The 20,011-nt window shown below is 38.4% G+C and overlaps 1 protein-coding gene and 1 long non-coding RNA gene across 2 annotated transcripts in view; both read right to left on the bottom strand.

The window, feature by feature from the left end:
* LOC127835872 (uncharacterized) overlaps positions 1-20,011 on the bottom strand; it is a 385,246-nt gene that overhangs the window by 20,755 nt on the left and 344,480 nt on the right. The window contains exon 19 of the mRNA XM_052362297.1: positions 2,043-2,223. Coding sequence (XP_052218257.1) covers positions 2,043-2,223 — 181 coding nt within the window. The remainder of the gene's footprint in view (positions 1-2,042; positions 2,224-20,011) is intronic.
* Positions 4,069-5,051, bottom strand: LOC127836648 (uncharacterized). Its single transcript, XR_008028855.1, has 2 exons — positions 4,608-5,051; positions 4,069-4,462 (listed from the first exon to the last, which is right to left on the bottom strand). It is a non-coding gene; the product is annotated as an uncharacterized LOC127836648 (long non-coding RNA).

Raw genomic sequence — 20,011 nt, 5'->3', positions numbered from 1 at the left:
AAGCCCTTTATATGCATATATTCAATTTTGTAACCCCCGGGGCAGTTTCAAATTTGACCCCAGGGGCATAATTTGAACAAACTAAGAAGAGAACTATTACATGTCACTAAATACCAAATTTGGTAGCCCTATGCCATACAGTTATGGATAGGAAGATTTTTTAAGTTTTCACAAAGTAGGCCTTATATAAGCATATGTTCAATTTTGTGACCCTTGGGGCAGGGTCAAACTTGACCACAGGGGCATAATTTGAACAAACTTGGTAGAGGACTATATGATGTCACTACATACCCAATTTGGTAGCCCTAGGCCCAATGGTTATGGATGAAAAGATTTGTAAAGTTTTCACAAAATAGACCCGGCGCAGGGTCAAAATTGACCCCAGGGGCATAATTTGAACAAATTTGGTAGAGGGCTATTAGATGTCTCTACAAACCAAATTTGATAGCCCTAGGCGCAATGGTTATGGACGAGAAGATTTTGAAAGTTTTCACAAAATAGGCCTTATATTAGCAAATTTTCAATTGTGTGACCCCCGGGGCAGGGTCAAATTTGACCCCAGGGGCATAATTTAAACAAATTTGAAAGAAGTTCACCCCAGGAACATTCCTGAGAAATTTCATCAGAATTGGACCAGTAGTTTAGGAGAAGAAGATGTTTAAAGAAAAAGTTAACGCACGGACAGATGGACGCATGCACACACGAGGGACACAGGACCATGACAAAAGCCCCGCTGGCCTTTGGCCAGTGGACCTAAAAATAGCTGTAGGTACACATCCTAATGGTGTTCTGTAATTAACCCATTTATGCCTAGTGGACTCTCCCATCCTTCTAAATTGGATCAATTTATATCCAAAATAGGGATATCTAGTATATTTATTTCTATATTTAGAATATTTCTTTCTGAAATTCCTTTAAGCAAACAGTGCAGACCCTGATGAGACGCCGCATCATGCAGCGTCTCATCTGGGTCTACCCTGTTTGCCAAGGCCTTTTTTCTAGACGCTAGGCATACATGGGTTAATATGTTAGCTTAAACTGATATTGACCCTTTATTTCAAACATATGCAGTCATAACCAGAAGTTTTTGTGAACAACTTTAACTAAGTATCTTATTTAACTTAAGGTAACAAAAGGCAGGTTTGTCCTATATTTAGTTTGTGTTGTTCACATCTGCTGAATTATATTGCCACACCTGGGTAAGTATTTTTCCCTGAACAAACAATCACCAAGTTAATAAGGGCTACCTTTCCACTACTATTGAATTTGGATTTTCATTTTTATGATAATTGTTAAGTTATTTTATATTTTAGAGTTGTCTGCATGTTTTTGATTGTCTTTACATCATTTTAAAGCATTATGCCTTTGAAGATCATTACTTACAAGATCAAGTATAATTCAATTCTACAGAATAACCTTGTATTGACATAGATAGACTTTCTGTCGAAATATATTTAATTACTGTACATTTCTTTACAATAAAAAATAAAAAAACATATATTGGTTTGCTTCATTGTTTCATGTTGCTATAGCCACAACAGGTAAACAAACTATTCACCATAAATTGCAGCTACAATAGTATTACAAAGGCCGGTCATCTTCATTTACATTTACATTTTAGCCTCGCTCTAAGAAAATGGGGTTTAATGCAAGTGTTGTCCCAGATTAGCCTGAGCAGTGTTCACTCCTTCTACCTAAACTTTTTGCTATGAAGAGACTTCCTTTAAACAAAAAATACCATTAATGAAGAAAGTGTTGTCCCTTATTAGCCTGTGCAGATTTCACAGTCTTATCTGAGACAACACTTAACACACATGAATTAAACCTGTATGCATATTTTCCAAGACCAAGATTCTTTTGTTACAAGATATTTGTATGATTACTTTATTTTATGTTGTTATAACTACAATAGGTACCCACATCATTCTCCATAAACCACAGCCAACCTAAAATTTTTGTTTCTCGTCCACTTGTTTTAATTTTTACTGAAGGCTGTTAAGCATGATTGCATAAGGGACATTAAGACTGTTTGTTCCACTTACACTTGTTGCCAAGGTCATCCCTGGCAATCTGCGACCCGTCGTTGCCACAGGTGACATCGCGACCTTGAACAGCACGGGCTACCAGGAACTGCTCACTCACCATGAACACCTCGGCCTGTCGTGCGTTCACGGTCTTGTAGCGGTTCTTGGAAGGCAGGCAGGTGGAGCAGGGGATTGTCTCCTAAAACACGGATCATTACTTAAGTTTAAAACTACTTACTTATTTTGATTGCATCGAAAGCCTAAGGTTAATGAATTTGAAACTCTCCCAAGTCTGTTTCGTAAAATATTTTATAAAATAAAGTTAACCCCAAAAACAATCAGTACTCCTTATAACAATAACCAAAATTTAAACACTAGATGTGGTATGGTAATATTTAACCAAATACAATAAGCTTGTTTTTATTTTTTTTGTGACAATATATACAATGTGAATTTCCAGCTACAATATTAGAGCAGTTATAATCTAAGGCAAGATTGGTTTTGGGCAGCGTCAAAGCACAACGTTGTTCTCATCTGCTTGAAGCCAATCTCATGTTCACTTGTAAATGTTCAGATATTGTTGGGGTAAATTCAAAATGGAATATATTTTTATACAAAAAATAGAAACAAGCAATTTGAATTTCGTTCAAAAATGTTACCAGACTACATCTACATCTTACGTAGTAATTTTGGCTATTGCTATAAGGAACACTGATTTGTTTATGTGTTAACTTCATTTTTCAAAACACTTTAATAAATATTAATTGATTTTGAGTGTTTATGGGACTTTAATGTTATCTTAAAAGCATTTCAGCATAAGCCATAGGTGAAGCATGCAGCATAAGCCATAGGTGAAGCATGCAGCATAAGCCATAGGTGAAGCATGCATCCCATCACCTACCCACGGTGATCAATCCTGGAAATAAAAGTACTTAAATTTTTCTGATTTGACCTTTGACTTCTATGTGACCTTGACCTTTGAGGTGTCGCAAGCTGTTGCATGCAACTATTTCTCACCAAACTGATCATTTGTGTCTTGTTCTGAGAAAACTGGGCTTAATGCTTGTGCGTAAAGTGTCGTCCCAGATTAGCACAGGCTAATCAGGGACGACACTTTCCGCTTTTATGGTATTTTTAGTTTGAAGGAAGTCCCTTCATACCAAAAATCAAGTTAAGCGGAAAGTGTCGACCCTGATTAGCCTGTGCAGACTGCACAGGCTAATCTGGGATGACACTTTACGCACAAGCATTATGCCCAGTTTTGTCAGAACAAGACACATTTGTGGAAAATTGCTCTTTAAAGTGTGCAATTTATGATAAAGTTACAGCCAGGACAAGAGAGGCTTAATTGATGCATTGAAGAAGTACTTAAAATAGCCATAAATGTGAAAGCTATATGGAGCTGTCCGTAAACTAGAACCCTAGAGTAATTGAGCTATTTTTTTTAATCAGTCCCATTTCAGCAGCAAACATTAATAAACCTGACAAATAGAGGAAAGGACTGACAAGGAAAAATCTAAAAGCCCAACCACAATTCTATGAAAGTAGGGTTAAAAAAGTATATGTCAGTGCAACTCACATGTGCATACAACTTGTAGTGGAGAATGCGTTCCTCTATAACAGCCTTGTACACACGCAGGTTTCCCAACAGGATGTCCATAAGCGGGTTCGAGTCTCGAGATTTCAGGGGGCAATTGAGCAGACGAACACCAATAAACAATGTCGGATAGTCTGAAATGAGGCAGTAAGTCTGCATTAGCTTGATTAAGGGCAGTAAAAACATTAATCTGAAAACTGTTATTTTTAAAAGAGAAAATATATGTCTGAGAAGACTGTAAAATATGCTGTGTTAAAGAATTTGTTAATACATTTCAATATTCTATACAATTTCATTAAATGCTTTACAATCAAACCTAACTAATAAATGAACATTTTAAAAATATGGGCTGTCCGTTGTAGTGGCAGCCATTGTGTGAATACGATTTTGTCACTGTGACCTTGACCTTTGACCTAGTGACCTGAAAATCAATAGGGGTCATCTGCGGGTCACGATCTATGTACCTATGAAGTGTCATGATCCTAGGCAAAAGCGTTCTTGAGTTATCATCCGAAAATCATTTTACTATTTTGGGTCACCGTGACCTTGACCTTTGACCTTGTGACCTCAAAATCAATAGGGGTTATCTGCAAGTCATGATCAATCTACCTATGAAGTTTCATGATCCTAGGCGTATGCGTTCTTGAGTTATCATCCGAAAACCATTTTACTATTTCGGGTCACCGTGACCTTGACCTTTGACCTAGTGACCTCAAAATCAATAGGGGTCATCTGCGAGTCATGATCAATCTACCCATGAAGTTTCATGATCCTAGGCGTATGTGTTCTTGAGTTATCATCCGGAAACCATTTTACTATTTCGGGTCACCGTGACCTTGACCTTTGACCAAGTGACCTCAAAATCAATAGGGGTCATCTGCAAGTCATGATCAATCAACCCATGAAGTTTCATGATCCTAGGCATATGCGTTCTTGAGTTATCATGCAAAAACCATTTTACTATTTCTGGTCACCGTGACCTTGACCTTAGACCTAGTGACCTCAAAATCAATAGGGGTCATCTGCAAGTCATGATCAATGTACCTATGAAGTTTCATGATCCTAGGCCCAAGCGTTCTTGAGTTATCGTCTGACAACCACCTTATGGACGGAATGACAGACAGACCGACAGACCGACCGACCGACCGACATGAGCAAATCAATATACCCCCTCTTCTTCGAAGGGGGGCATAAAAAGAACATGCATAAACCATAGTTGTTTCCCTTGTTTGAACCATGCTAAACCCTTATAATGCCTATTTCCAGTAACTGTGACCTTCACCTGTGACCTTGACCTTTGACCTAGTGACCTCAAAATCAATAGGGGTCATCTGCGAGTCATGATCAATGTACCTATGAAGTTTCATGATCCTAGCCCCAAGCGTTCTTGAGTTATCATCCTGAAACCACCTGGTGGACGGACCGACCGACCGACCTAACGACCTACCGACTGACCGACATGAGCAAAGCAATATATCCCTCTTCTTCGAAGGGGGGCATAATAAAGCTTGATGGCAGATGACCTGAATATTGAGATTTAATAGTAATTTATTTATGATTTTTTTTTTAAACCTTTAATTTGGAATTTGTGGATCCCATTTTTAAACAAGGGCTGTTTGTAAAACATGCATGCCCCCCATATGGGCTGTCCGTTGTAGTGGCAGCCATTGTGTGAATACGTTTTTTGTCACTGTGCCCTTGACCTTTGACCTAGTCACCTGAAAATCAATAGGGGTCATCTGCGAGTCACGATCAATGTACCTATGAAGTGTCATGATCCTAGGCAAAAGCGTTCTTGAGCTATCATCCGAAAATCATTTTATTATTTCGGGTCACTGTGACCTTGACCTTTGACCTTTTGACCTCAAAATCAATAGGGGTCATCTGCGAGTCATGATCAATCTACCTATGAAGTTTCATGATCCTAGGCGTATGCGTTCTTGAGTTATCATCCGAAAACAATTTTACTATTTCGGGTCACCGTGACCTTGACCTTTGACCTAGTGACCTCAAAATCAATAGGAGTCATCTGCGAGTCATGATCAATCTACCCATGAAGTTTCATGATCCTAGGCGTATGCGTTCTTGAGTTATCATCCGGAAACCATTTTACTATTTCGGGTCACCGTGACCTTGACCTTTGACCTAGTGACCTCAATATCAATAGGGGTCATCTGCGAGTCATGATCAATCTACCCATGAAGTATCATGATCCTAGGAGAATGCGTTCTTGAGTTATCATCCGGAAACCATTTTACTATTTAGGGTCACCGTGACCTTGACATTTGACCTAGTGACCTCAAAATCAATAGGGGTCATCTGCAAGTCATGATCAATGTACCTATGAAGTTTCATGATCCTAGGCCCAAGCGTTCTTGAGTTATCATCTGACAACCACCTGGTGGACAGACCGACAGACCGACCGACCGACATGAGCAAAGCAATATACCCCCTCTTCTTGGAAGGGGGGCATAATAATGACAATAAGAACAAGGGTTGTGTGTAAAACATGCATGCCCCCCATATGGGCTGTCAGTTGTAGAGGCAGCCATTGTGTGAATACATTTTTTGTCACTGTTACCTTAACCTAGTGACCTGAAAATCAATAGGGGTCATCTGCCAGTCATGATCAATGTACCTATGAAGTTTTATGATCCTAGGCGTAAGCATTCTTGAGTTATCATCCGGAAACCATTTTACTGTTTCGAGTCGTTGTGACCTTGACCTTTGACCTAGTGACCTGAAAATCAATAGGGGTCATCTGCCAGTCATTATCAATGTACCTATGAAGTTTCATGATCCTAGGCGTAAGCATTCTTGAGTTATCATCCTGAAACCATTTTACTATTTCGAGTCACTGTGACCTTGACATTTGACCTAGTGACCTGAAAATCAATAGGGGTCATCTGCCAGTCATGATCAATGTTCCTATGAATTTCATGATCCTAGGCGTAAGCATTCTTGAGCTATCATCCGAAAACCATCTGGTGGACGGACCGACAGACCGACCGACAAGTGCAAAACAATATACCCCCTCTTCTTCGAAGGGGGGCATAAAAAAAGGTTTACTAAAAAGATTTCCTTCGCCAGGATTTGAACACAGGGCCTTTGGAGTGAAAGCTTGCTATTTTATCACCAGACCATTAAGGCTTTTCAAAATAGCAAGCGTTTTGTTTATGCAATTTAAGTAATAAACACTTTCTTCAAACATTTATCAACAAAAAGCGTTATTTTCATTGATGATTGTCAGGAAAAGGCCCAATATTCTTAAGATTTTTCTAAGTTATGTTTGGTATTTTACTTGTTTTAATAAAATAAATACATTCTTTATTTAAAGTATGACATTTGTTTTGACATTATTATTTTTGTCCAAAATCATGATCATCTCTCTTTACAGTTGCAACAACCGTATTAGGGCACTGAAAAAATATAATATTTAGACATCATTTCCGCACCTGAAGCTGATTTTTAGGAAAGTAGTACCTAGCCATGCAACACAGTTTTTGTAAACTAAAAAGAAACCAAATATTTTTAAGTTCCTATTGCACACAGTGTGCAGCACTTGGGCCACTCACTTTCAAGGTTGTTAAGCATCTCAAGCAGGATCATGATAGGGCCCTTTTGGATAACCACGCCCTGTTTCCATAGTAACCGCACATCCCCAAGCTGCAGGCAGTCTCTGAAAAGGAACCAGTCATCAGAATAAGGTTACATTACACTAAATCATTGTGTATCCCTCTGTGGTCCATTCGAAAGTAGTGCCTATTTCTAAAGAGTTCCTTTTCTCTTCTTGAATATAAGCCATTTGACAATGTGAGACAAGTCTTTTGTGGTTATTTGTAATATCCTGTATGTGTCTGGAGTACTTTGATGCCTTGGATTGGAAGCTAACTTAAAAGATGGACTTTTGAGGGTGTGTTTTCTATTGTGTGGGGCTTTTGTCGAAATTAGGATTCCGAAACACGTTTTTCTACGGTGGGTTCATTCTGGGTTACAGAATTGCGGCGGGTGGAGCAACATAGCTGATGAGTTAATAGCGCTAGTTCTTCAGACAAATAACTTTATTTTCAACCTATAAAGCATATTTAGCTGTAGGTGGGGCCATTTAGCTGTAAGATCTGGCTTTGGTTCTGTTAAGCCCTTAGAGTAATGAATTTCAGAGTGAAGACCATAGCGCCTTTTCCTAGTCAAGTATCGGGAAGTTGTATGTCTTTTCAGAAATGCACATGTCTTCTTTAGCATGTCATTGTAATTGCTTTTAATAAGATAGGCAATAAACTCATAACCTTTAGAAAAAGGAGCATCTGTAAATTCAGATTTCACTATTTCAGAGTCAGCCAGACCATGATTGAGCTTAAGGATTGTGCTGCGGATGCAGCCTGTGCAGTTCCGGGAGAAAGTCATTGTCTTGGGCATTGCGGTCTGGTATCAGGTAAGCACTATTGAAAGCCTCACACTTTTGGGGGGTCTGAAGCCTTGTGCTGTCAATGCTATCTGGTTCAAGTACACTAAGAATGCATTCTTCAAGCAGTACTTCATCAGATATGGTTATCTCAAGCATACAGTTCTCGGGCAGATATGACTTTGATGTGTTCTTTCCAGCAGAACCCCGACAGGCCAAACTATACGTTAAGCACTATTTTCCACAGCAACCCTTGCAGACAAAAATCAATACTTGAAATTACTTCTGGCATTTAATTTCTAATTTCCTTTACATCTCTTTTGTATGTGTGTTTGCTCTTTTTAACTCTGACATGCCATCTTGCTCGGATTGATAGAGCATACCTGTTTTGTTTAGAGCCGAGTCCCCAGCTGCTCGAGTTTGCCGTGTCAATAATGATAAAGGCATGATGTCTCCTTTATGTGTTTCCTTATCTCAGTGTTGAACATAATTGCCAGTTTAAGGGGCCTTAACATTTTATTTTATTAAAGGTGTGGATGATCCTTGCCTGACTCCGGGTTTGTGTACACCTCAATCCGACTCCCTGTCTGGTACCGAGGCCGCAGTGGTGCAGCGCTTGTGGACAATCCATCAACATCCTGAAAGGTCAACACTTCACCAAGCTGGGAAAATTGATCCTGATAGTCATCCCCAGGTAGTGAAATGAATGTACACTGAACTACAGAGGAATCACACCCAAATGACTTTCCCGACATTAGTGTGGCCCCTCGGGCAGGAATTCCTTAGCAAACATGCTTTTTTGCATGGGGACTGTGGCATTTTTGCAAAACTTAAGCTTTCAACACTGGATTTTAAAGAGAACACTTAACAAAATGTAGCCAACAGGACATATTTTTATGAGAGAGACTATCTGGATGAGCAACAAATGTCACATTGTGTCGTAAGCTGTTGAAGGAGCGATTTGCGCCATTTTAAGTGTTAATTTTTGGTAGCAGGCTTGTATCGGCTTGAAAGCTGCAAATTATTCCTCTCATCATAATAGCATTAATTATTTTAATTGCAATGTGTATGTTTAGATTGTAAGTGAAGCTTTTAATAATAATTTTCTTGAAAAACATGATTTTATATGCTGTCAGTGAGTTTTTTGTGTGAAAAAAGTGCTTAAAATAAAAAAAAGTCTCCTTTTTCATCAAGAAAAGTACTCTGATTCACAATCAATACATTTAATTGGGCCTTTTGCTGATATATTGGTAACTTTTGCATGCAATGATACCAGTTTTTGCCATAAAAGTTACGCGTAACAATAATTGGAGACACAAAATCAGCTGTCGTCACTTAGACTAAAAATCATGCATTCCGACTTGACTGCGGCCAATTTAGTCACCGCTTTAAATGGCCATTTTAAGGCCTTTACCCCCATCCGCATGCACTGAAATTGCACATTCATGGTGGAAATAGTTCAAATCTCATGTGGAGAAAGTTTGAAAAAGATAGGACAAAGTTGAGTTCCCTTAAAGGTTACATTACACTAAATCATTGTGTATCCCTCCGTGGTCCATTCGAAAGTAGTGCCTATTCCTAAAGAGTTTCTTTTCTCTTCTTGAATATAAGCCATTTGACAATGTGAGACAAGTCTTTTGTGGTTATTTGTAATATCCTGTATGTGTCTGGAGTACTTTGATGCCTTGGATTGGAAGCTAACTTAAAAGATGGACTTTTGAGGGTGTGTTTTCTATTGTGTGGGGCTTTCGTCGAAATTAGGATTCCGAAACACGTTTTTCTACGGTGGGTTCATTCGACAGCGATTTACTTTCTTAGAAGTTGCGAGACGGTATGTTTTTGATTGCAATTATTGGAAGAAAACAGATCCATCTTTAAAATGATACCAGGTTCGGAAAAATTGATAAGTGGAAAAGGCACGAAAAATGCTGTGAAAGTTGTCAGTTTTATAATGGGACCCTATGGGAATCGGAATTAGTGTAATATAACCATAAGCAGATGACCAAGCTGTAGACAGTCTTTAAAAGAAAACCAGTCAACAGAATAAGCACATGACCAAGATGAAGGCAGTCTCTAAAAGGGAACCAGTCATCAGAATAAGCACATGACCAACCTGTAGGCAGTCCCTATAAGAAAACCAGTCATCAGAATAAGCACATGACCAAGATGTAGGTAGTCTCTAAAAGGGAACCAGTCATCAGAATAAGCACATGACCAAGCTGTAGGCAGTCTCCAAAAGGGAACCAATCATTGAAACATTTTGACAAAGAGAACCTAACTTAATTTATAATCCCTGATTTTGTCTGTTTTGTACATTATGTTAAATAATTTGTTCTTGGCTTGGTTTGGAGCTCTGCACAATCTCTTTTAATGTTTTATTTCTTTTTCACTCAGTTATGCACTTTGAGGCATTTGTAGTCACTTAGAAAACAAGAGCACCGCAAAGTGGGTGCCAACGCTCGGCTGATGGTGCAGTTTTGAATAAATGAAAGCTTGTCAGAAGTTTGATATTAGAGGTAACAGTGACCTTGACCTTTGACCTTGTGACCCAAAAATGGGTGTGGCGTGAAGAAACCGTCAAGATGCAGCTACATATGAAGTTTCAAAGTTGTAGGTGGAAGCACTTTGATTTTGGAGCCAATGTAAAGGTTTTAGAACAACGTGGATAGCGGACAGCAGACGCCGGACGACAAGCTGGCTATGACAATACCTCGGGTTTTCTCCAAAAACAGCCGAGTTAATAAAATTCAATCAAAACATTTCTTACTAAAGTCAAGTTTCATTTCCAGGCTTCATTTCCAGCCCTGTACTGATGAGAAGCAAACAACATGAAAACTGAACAGAATGCATTTTACTCGCAGGCTATTCTGCATGTATGCTGGTTGCATAAGCATATAGCCATTTTCACTTTGCTTCATAGCAGTGAAGTGGTAATCCATGATGTTTTATATTTTATGTGTTTAGTGTGGTGTAAATAGTGCAAATAATATAAGTAAATATTCAATGGCTAAGTAAGAGCTTTGGACCTCCAAACAACCTGTTTAAACTCCAAGGCTTTAACCCTAGTTTTACAAAAGTGTGTGAGTTTATAGCAAATTGGTGTGTTGTGTCTTGTGATACATTGTTTTATGTCAAACTGTGGTCAATCAATTCCTTGCAATAAATAAAATCAATTTCTTGCAATAAATAAAGGACCCCATAATAATGTTTCTCTCCTGGGTACAGCTGAAATTTCATGTCCATATTCATTTTTAACAAGTCCCCATATATAAAAGCAAGAATCTGTTCACAGTTTACCAGTGCAGGGCTTGGGCGCTTAAACATATTTTCTTACTGAATGCATCATCATTGACAATGGAAACCATGTGCCAACCAGTGATATAATACCTTTATTAATTTAATTTAAAAAAAATACGTATAGCAAACAAATAATCATTATTGAACTCAATTACCAGATCATGTACAAAGGTGAGTACTTATGGGACACAGGCTTATTTGTGATGACCCTTGATGCACATGCATTAAACCCCGTTTATCCAAAATGAAACTTAATTGCAGTAACCTTATGACGCTGGGGAAGAAAGCATTGGCTACACCAGGCATAAAGGTGAAATATCTCTCCACCTCGTAATCACCCACAGGTACTGCTTCTGGCCAAAATGTCTCCTGTAACAACAAGGCGAGAAATGTTCAGTGAGAACTGGGCTAAATACATGTCAATCAAGGTTATCTTAGTTTAGCATGTGCAGTATACACAGGCTAAACAAGGAAGACATCTTCCATTAAAACTGGATTTTCTTTTTAAAAGAGACTTCTTTTAAATAAAAAATACCATATAAAATGAAAGTGTCCTCCCTGATTAGTCTTTGCAGACACCACATGCTTATCTGGGACAACATTTTTAGTACATGCTTTAAACCCTGTTTTCCCACAGCAAGGTTGAATTCCTTTTTTGCCTATAAATTTAGACTCAGCCGTGTCATCCATGGTATATTTAATCATGTCTTCGGTCATTATGACTCAGCTGTTGTCAATTTAATCATGTTCACGGTCATTATGACTCAGCCATGGTCAATTTAATCATGTCTACGGTCAATATGACTCATCCATGGTCAATTTAATATGTCCCCAATCATTATGACTCATGCCTAGCTCAATAGGTAAACTTTGACATGTCTATGGTCAACTTTTGCTTTCCCATGGGATGCCTACCAGGTCTACACAAGGCAAGCGTGGCAGATGTTTGTTCACAACATAGGCGTGGGTGGCCTCGATCTCCGTGGTCCATTGGTCTTTGGGCAGACATAGCAGAACACCGCGGCTCTCAAGAAGAACTAAGAGGAGTTCCCGCTGCAGTAGAAAAAACATGTGAACACAGTTGAATAGACACCTTACTGACTTCCAAATAATATCACATTCTATCACATGCATACAAGACTATGTTTCAAATGCAAAAGAAAATATTTGTCAGTCTTCAATTTTTTATGAATGAACCAGAAAAAGAAAAGAAAAATATATATCAATTAATTTTTGGGTGTACATGTTTTTTAATTTATGTCAATACTGTAAAATACAGAAACTTCTATAATTTATTGGCAACATTTAGTTTTCAATGCAGTACACCCATAGCTGTAGTGTAGACCATTTTTCCATTATTTGAATGCTATCATGTTGAAATATCACTTGGGTAATCGTAAAGGTCTAGCAGAGCTTTACACTGACATTGTACCTGTTCGTAAACTTTTGCGCCACTTCGATTTATTAATTTTTTTTACCTTTGACCTTGAAGGATGACCTTGACCTTGAACTTCCACCACTCAAAATGTGCAGCTTTATGAGAACGCCGCTTTGAAATTATTTTTTTTGACCTTTGACCTTGAAGGATGACCTTGACCTTGAAGGATGACCTTGACCTCGAACTTCCATCACTCAAAATGTGCGGCTTCATGATAACACCGCTTTGAAATTATTTTGTTTGACCTTTGACCTTGATGGATGACCTTGAACTTGAACAATGACCTTGACCTTGAACTTCGACCACTCAAAATGTCCAGCTTCATGAGAAGGCCGCTTTGAAATAAAAAAAAAATACCTTTGACCTTGAAGGATGACCTTGACCTTGAAGGATGACCTTTACCTTGAACTTCCACCACTCAAAATGTGCAGCTTCATGAGAACGCCGCTTAGATTTAAAAATAAATAATAATTTATTATCTTGAAGGATGACCTTGACCTTGAACTTCCACCAATCAAAATGTGCAGCTTCATGATCATGCCGCTTTGATTTTTTTTTTTACCTTTGACCTTGAAGGATGACCTTGACCTTGAACTTCCACCACTCAAAATGTGCAGCTTCATGATAACTCCGCTTTGAATTTTATTTCTTTTACCTTTGACCTTGAAGGATGACCTTGGACCTTAACCTTGAAGAATGCCCTTGACCTTGAACTTCCACCACTCAAAATGTGCAGCTTCATGAGAACGCAGCTTTGATTTTTTTTTACCTTGAAGGATGACCTTGACCTTGAACTTCCACCACTCAAAATGTGCAGCTTCATGAGATACACATGCATGCCAAATATCAAGTTGCTATCTTCAATATTAAAAAAGTTATGGCCAATGTTAAAGTTTACAGATGGACAGACGCCATATATTTGACATTTGACCTTAAAGGATGACCTTGACCTTCACCTTTCACCACTCAAAATGTTCAGCTTCATGAGATACACATGCATGCCAAATTTCAAGTTGCTATCTTCAATATTGAAAAAGTTGTGGCCAATGTTAAAGTTTTGGGATGGACAGACACCATAAATTTGACATTTGACCTTGAAGGATAACCTTGACCTTTCACCACTCAAAATGTGTAGCTCCATGAGATACACATGCATTCCAAATATCAAGTTGCTAACTTCAAAAGTGAAAAAGTTATGGCCAATGTTAAAGTTTTTTCGGACGGACGGACAGACTGACTGACATACTGAGGGGGGGGGGGGGCATAAAAATTATTTTTTTGGGGTGGGGGGTATAGTGTGAGGGTGTGGTGGTCATTTATTAGATGATCTTTAATTTTAAAAAAATAATGAGGGGGGATTGAGGGGGGATTCGGGGGCGGGGGGGGGATTGGGGATTGGGGTGGGGGTGGCTTGGGGAATGGTTTAGGTGGAGTCTATTGTGGTATGTCAGGTAAGAGTTGTTTTGTCAAAGTATCAATCAAATCTAATGATAAATAAAGAAGTTAGGCAATTTTAGCAAAATTTAATAATTTGACCTTGAGAGTCAAGGTCATTCAAAGGTGAAGGTAAAATTCAACTTTCCACGTACAGTACCCTCATGATAGCATGAAAGTATTTGAAGTTTAAAAGCAATAGCCTTGATACTTTGGAAGTAAAGTGGATCTTAACACAAAATGTAACCATATATTCAAAGTTACTAAGTCAAAAAAGAGCCATAATTCCTTAAAAATGACAACCAGAGTTATGCAACTTGTCCTTTACTGTCCCCTTATGATAGTTTGCGAGTGTTCCAAATATCTATGATACTTTAGGGGTAAAGTGGACCAAAACACAAAACTTAACCAAATGTTCAAGTAAAAAGGGCCATAAATTCCGTCAAAATGCCAGTCAGAGTAACATAACTTTGCCTGCACAGTCCCCTTACGATAGTAAGTAAGTGTTGCAAGTATGAAAGCAATAGCTTTGATACTTTAGGAAAAAAGTGAACCTAAACAGAAAACTTTACCAAATTTTCAATTTTCGAAGTATAAAAAGGCACATAATTCTGTCAAAATGCAAGCCAGAGTTATTTAACTTTGCCTGCCCAGTCCCCTCATGATAGTAAGTAAGTGTACCAAGTTTGATTGCAATAGCATTGATACTTTATGAGAAAAGTGGAACTTAACGCAAAACTTAACTGAAGCCGACGCTGACACCAACGCAGACGACAAGGTGATGACAATAGCTCATAATTTTTTTTCAAAAAATAGATGAACTAAAAACTTACATGAGCTTGATAGGGAATGCAGCACTTACAGAAGCTTGGTCAGGGAATGCAGCACTTACAGAAGCTTGGTCAGGGAATTCAGCACTTACAGAAGCTTGGTCAGGGAATGCAGCACTGATATCTTGGGCAGTCCAGCAGGGAACTTTGGTCCCCAGGTATCGCCATGATGCTACGCTGGGCGGGGTAGTGTCCAGGAACGTAGCATACACAGACAGAAGGAACGCGTAGTCGCTTATACCACAACCACCAGCTATGTCTGGGTAGTAGAGAACTTTTCCCTGGAATAAGCACTTAACCCTTTACCCTTCGTTACACATTTCAACGTGGTTGAAGCCTTAGAAAATCTTACTTAATTAAAGACCATTCTTAATAGATTCAATATTTAAAGCTTTCATTTCAAACCCAAAGGCACTTACCCAAAAATTAAGTTAACCCTTTACTTCTCAGATACCCTTTTTTAAACGTTTGCAATCCCTTAGAAAATCAAATCATATTCAAGATTACTATTATATTACTATATGGTTCAAGTTTAAAAGGCTTCACTTCAAACCCAAAAGTACAAATGACCAGCAAAAAGCATAAAACCTGAACAGACTTACTCGCAGGCTGTTCCGGTTTTATGTGGGTTGCATAATTATAGCCATTTTCACTTTGCCTCTGAGTGGGAAAGGGTACAAATTGCCACAAACATTTATTATAATACATGAAGAACTAAATAAACCAAAGGTTACTGTGAAAAAAGTGCATAGCAATTTTACAATGCCTACACAATGTAACTCAAAAAAGTAGTTATGAAGTGCTGCACTATCCAATGTTAACCTGGTACTTGTTTGGTGAATAAAAACATGAAGCCACAAAGGCACTTCAATACAAAACATAGGATCTAAATCCAATTGTCATATCATTCCATATTTTATTAAACAAGTTAAGGTATTTCGTAAGTTAGCAAGACTGGACAAGTTAAATAAATCATGGTATGATATTAAAAGGATTGTCAAAATTAGCCTAGAAAATTAATATGTAAACGTCATGATATAAAGAAAGTTTCATAAAAAAAATTCTGCATTTTCAAGTGAATAAAATGCGCATTTAATGCAGAAACAATATGGCTCTCATACCACTGCATATTACGGTAATGCGTATTAAATACCCTTTTTCAAGAAGGGCTAAGATGCAATCAAACTCTGGATAGGGAGGGAAGGGTTGCTAGAGGCATGTGGAATGTTAAACACAAAATCTTAAACAGACACATAAATCAAAACACAATTTAAACTTGAATACAATTTTTTTTTAATGCAAACAATATTCTCGCAAACACTTTTGCACATCTAGTAAACAAACAAAGACAAGAACTCACCCAATAGCCCATGAAATCCAGCACTTTCCCCACAACAGCAATTATTTTTGTATTAGTCTCTCCAAACTCTTTCCAGATGGGATCCTTTTCCCTGACTTCCTTGGCAACGGCCTTCAAACCTGTGACCTTGAACTTCATGGTATCCATAGCAACCACAGCTTTATGCAGTTCCTTATGGTGTGGAGTGAAGTACCATGGAAAATGGTGTGTCAGAGATTTAATGGCCGACTTCAACACATTTTCAGCTAGTGTCCTTTGTGATGCTGCATCTACTGAGTCATTTACACTCTGAAATGATTTGTTATTAATATGTTAACCAACCTTAATATTTCTTTTTCTTGGCAAATGTAGCCCAGACATATATTTGATTACCCCTTTTGTTATAAGGTAATTTCATGTTTTCATTTTTAACTCTTACAATTTTTTGCAAAACATTTGAGAATGACATTCAACAGTATAATGAAAATAACATATTAAAACAAGACTATTGCCAAGCAATGTAAGTCCCCTACCGATGAAACTCCACCATTTTCAACAATATTTATAGTCTATTTGTTGCCATAGAAACCAAAATTCTTGATGTAGGAACAAATGAAATGACATGCATAATATCCATATTGCCATCTATCCATGTTTCAAGTTTCATGAAAAAATATGAAGAACTTTTTAAGTTATTGCAGGATCCACTATTTTCCGCAATATTTCTAGTCTATTAGGAAAAAAATGAAATGACGTGCATAATCTCCATATTGCCATCAGTCCATGTTTCAATTTTCATGGAAAAATATGAAGAACTTTCAAAGTTATTGCAGGATCCAGAAAAGTGTGATGGACTTACACACAGAGCGCAAACCATAAGTCCCCTCCGGTTTCACCGGTAGGGGACTAATAACATTATAAGAGCAAGCATTTTAATTATCAACAAGCAAATTTATTGAATTGATATCCCCCCCCTCCCCCCCAAATTTCAAAATTTTGTGTCAGACAGACGGACGGACAACGCCAATTCTATATCCCTCTGCCTGATTTTAAGTTCGTGTAAACTAAAGCTTTGTCACAAACATGAATGTTAATCTGTCAGTTACATATATGTTAATCATGAAGCGTTCCATCTAAACTTAATGGTGACGACATGTAGGAAGTTGGAATTAAACTGCTTGAGAAATAGGGAAACATTTTGTTCCACACTTTGTAATATTTTCATGTAGACTGAGCGATACTGGACTGGGAGACAAAGCAACAGGCAGAGTGACTCCATAAAGTTGGTTGCAGGGGGGAAAGGATATTAGAAGACTGGGTGAATAACAAGAATATTGGAAGACTGCCTAACCATGGATTCAGAAGCAATGAGAGTGGTGTGGGAAACATTTTGTTCCACACTTTGTTATATTTTCATGTAGACTGAGCGATACTGGACTGGGAGACAAAGCAACAGGCAGAGTGACTCCATAAAGTTGGTTGCAGGGGGGAAAGGATATTAGAAGACTGGGTGAATAACAAGAATATTGGAAGACTGCCTAACCATGGATTCAGAAGCAATGAGAGTGGTGTGGGTAAGACTGCCTTATCATGTATACAGAAGCAATGAGAGGGGTGAGGGTATAACAATATTGAAAGACTGCCCTACCATGTATGTAGAAGCAATAAGAAGGGTGAGGGTATAACAATATTGGAAGACTTTCTTATCATGTATGTAGAAGCAATGAGAGGGGTGAGGGTATAACAATATTGGAAGACTGCCCTACCATGTATGTAGAAGCAATGAGAGGGGTGAGGGTATAACAATATTGAAAGACCGCCCTACCATGTATGTAGAAGCAATGAGAGGGGTGAGGGTATAACAATATTGAAAGACTGCCCTATCATGTATGTAGAAGCAATGAGAGGGGTGAGGGTATATCAATATTGGAAGACTGCCCTATCATGTATGTAGAAGCAATGAGAAGGGTGAGGGTATAACAATATTGGAAGACTGCCCTACCATGTATGTAGAAGAAATGAGAGGGGTGAGGGTATAATAATATTGAAAGACTGCCCTACCATGTATGTAGAAGCAATGAGAAGGGTGAGGGTATAACAATATTGGAAGACTGCCTTATCATGTATGTAGAAGCAATGAGAGGGGTGAGGGTATAACAATATTGAAAGACTGCCTTATCATGTATGTAGAAGCAATGAGAGGGGTGAGGGTATAACACTATTGAAAGACTGCCTTATCATGTATGTAGAAGCTATGAGAGGGGTGAGGGTATAACAATATTGGATGAATGCCGTATCAAGTATGTAGAAGCAATGAGAGGGGTGAGGGTATAACAATATTGGAAGACTGCCTTATCATGTATGTAGAGGCAATGAGAAGGGTGAGGGTATAACAATATTGGAAGACTGCCTTATCATGTATGTAGAAGCAATGAGAGGGGTGAGGGTATAACACTATTGAAAGACTGCCTTATCATGTATGTAGAAGCAATGAGAGGGGTGAGGGTATAACAATATTGGATGAATGCCGTATCATGTATGTAGAAGCAATGAGAGGGTTGAGGGTATAAAAATATTGGAGGACTGCCTTATCATGTATGTAGAAGCAATGAGAGGGGTGAGGGTATAACAATATTGGAAGACTGCTCTACCATGTATGCAGAAGCAATGAGAGGGGTGAGGGTATAACAATATTGAAAGACTGCCCTACCATGTATGTAGAAGCAATGAAAGGGGTGAGGCTTTAACAATATTGAAAGACTGCCTTATCATGTATGTAGAAGCAATGAGAGGGGTGAGGGTATAACAATATTGAAAGACTGCCCTACCATGTATGTAGAAGCAATGAGAGGGGTGAGGGTATAACAATATTGGAAGACTGCCCTATCATGTATGTAGAAGCAATGAGAAGGGTGAGGGTATAACAATATTGGAAGACTTCCATATCATGTATGTAGAAGCAATGAGAAGGGTGAGGGTATAACAATATTGGAAGACTGCCTAATCATGTATGTAGAAGCAATGAGAGGGGTGAGGGTATAACACTATTGAAAGACTGCCCTATCAGTTATGTAGAAGCAATGAGAGGGGTGAGGGTATTACAATATTGAAAGACCGCCCTACCATGTATGTAGAAGCAATGAGAGGGGTGAGGGTATAACAATATTGAAAGACTGCCCTACCATGTATGTAGAAGCAATGAGAGGGGTAGGGTATAATGATATTGAAAGACTGCCCTACCATGTATGTAGAAGCAATGAGAAGGGTGAGGGTATAACAATATTGGAAGACTTCCTTATCATGTATGTAGAAGAAATGAGAAGGGTGAGGGTATTACAATATTGGAAGACTGCCTAATCATGTATGTAGAAGCAATGAGAGGGGTGAGGGTATAACAATATTGGAAGACTGCCTAATCATGTATGTAGAAGCAATGAGAGGGGTGAGGGTATAACAATATTGGAAGACTGCCTAATCATGTATGTAGAAGCAATGAGAAGGGTGAGGGTATAACAATATTGGAAGACTGCCTAATCATGTATGTAGAAGCAATGAGAGGGGTGAGGGTATAACAATATTGAAAGACTGTCCTACCATGTATGTAGAAGCAATGAAAGGGGTGAGGCTTTAACAATATTGAAAGACTGCCT

This window comes from Dreissena polymorpha, chromosome 6, assembly GCF_020536995.1.
Source record: "Dreissena polymorpha isolate Duluth1 chromosome 6, UMN_Dpol_1.0, whole genome shotgun sequence".
NCBI classification, from domain to species: domain Eukaryota; kingdom Metazoa; phylum Mollusca; class Bivalvia; order Myida; family Dreissenidae; genus Dreissena; species Dreissena polymorpha.
Note: the sequence above shows the minus strand (reverse complement) of the source record. Positions and strands in the feature narration are given on the sequence as shown.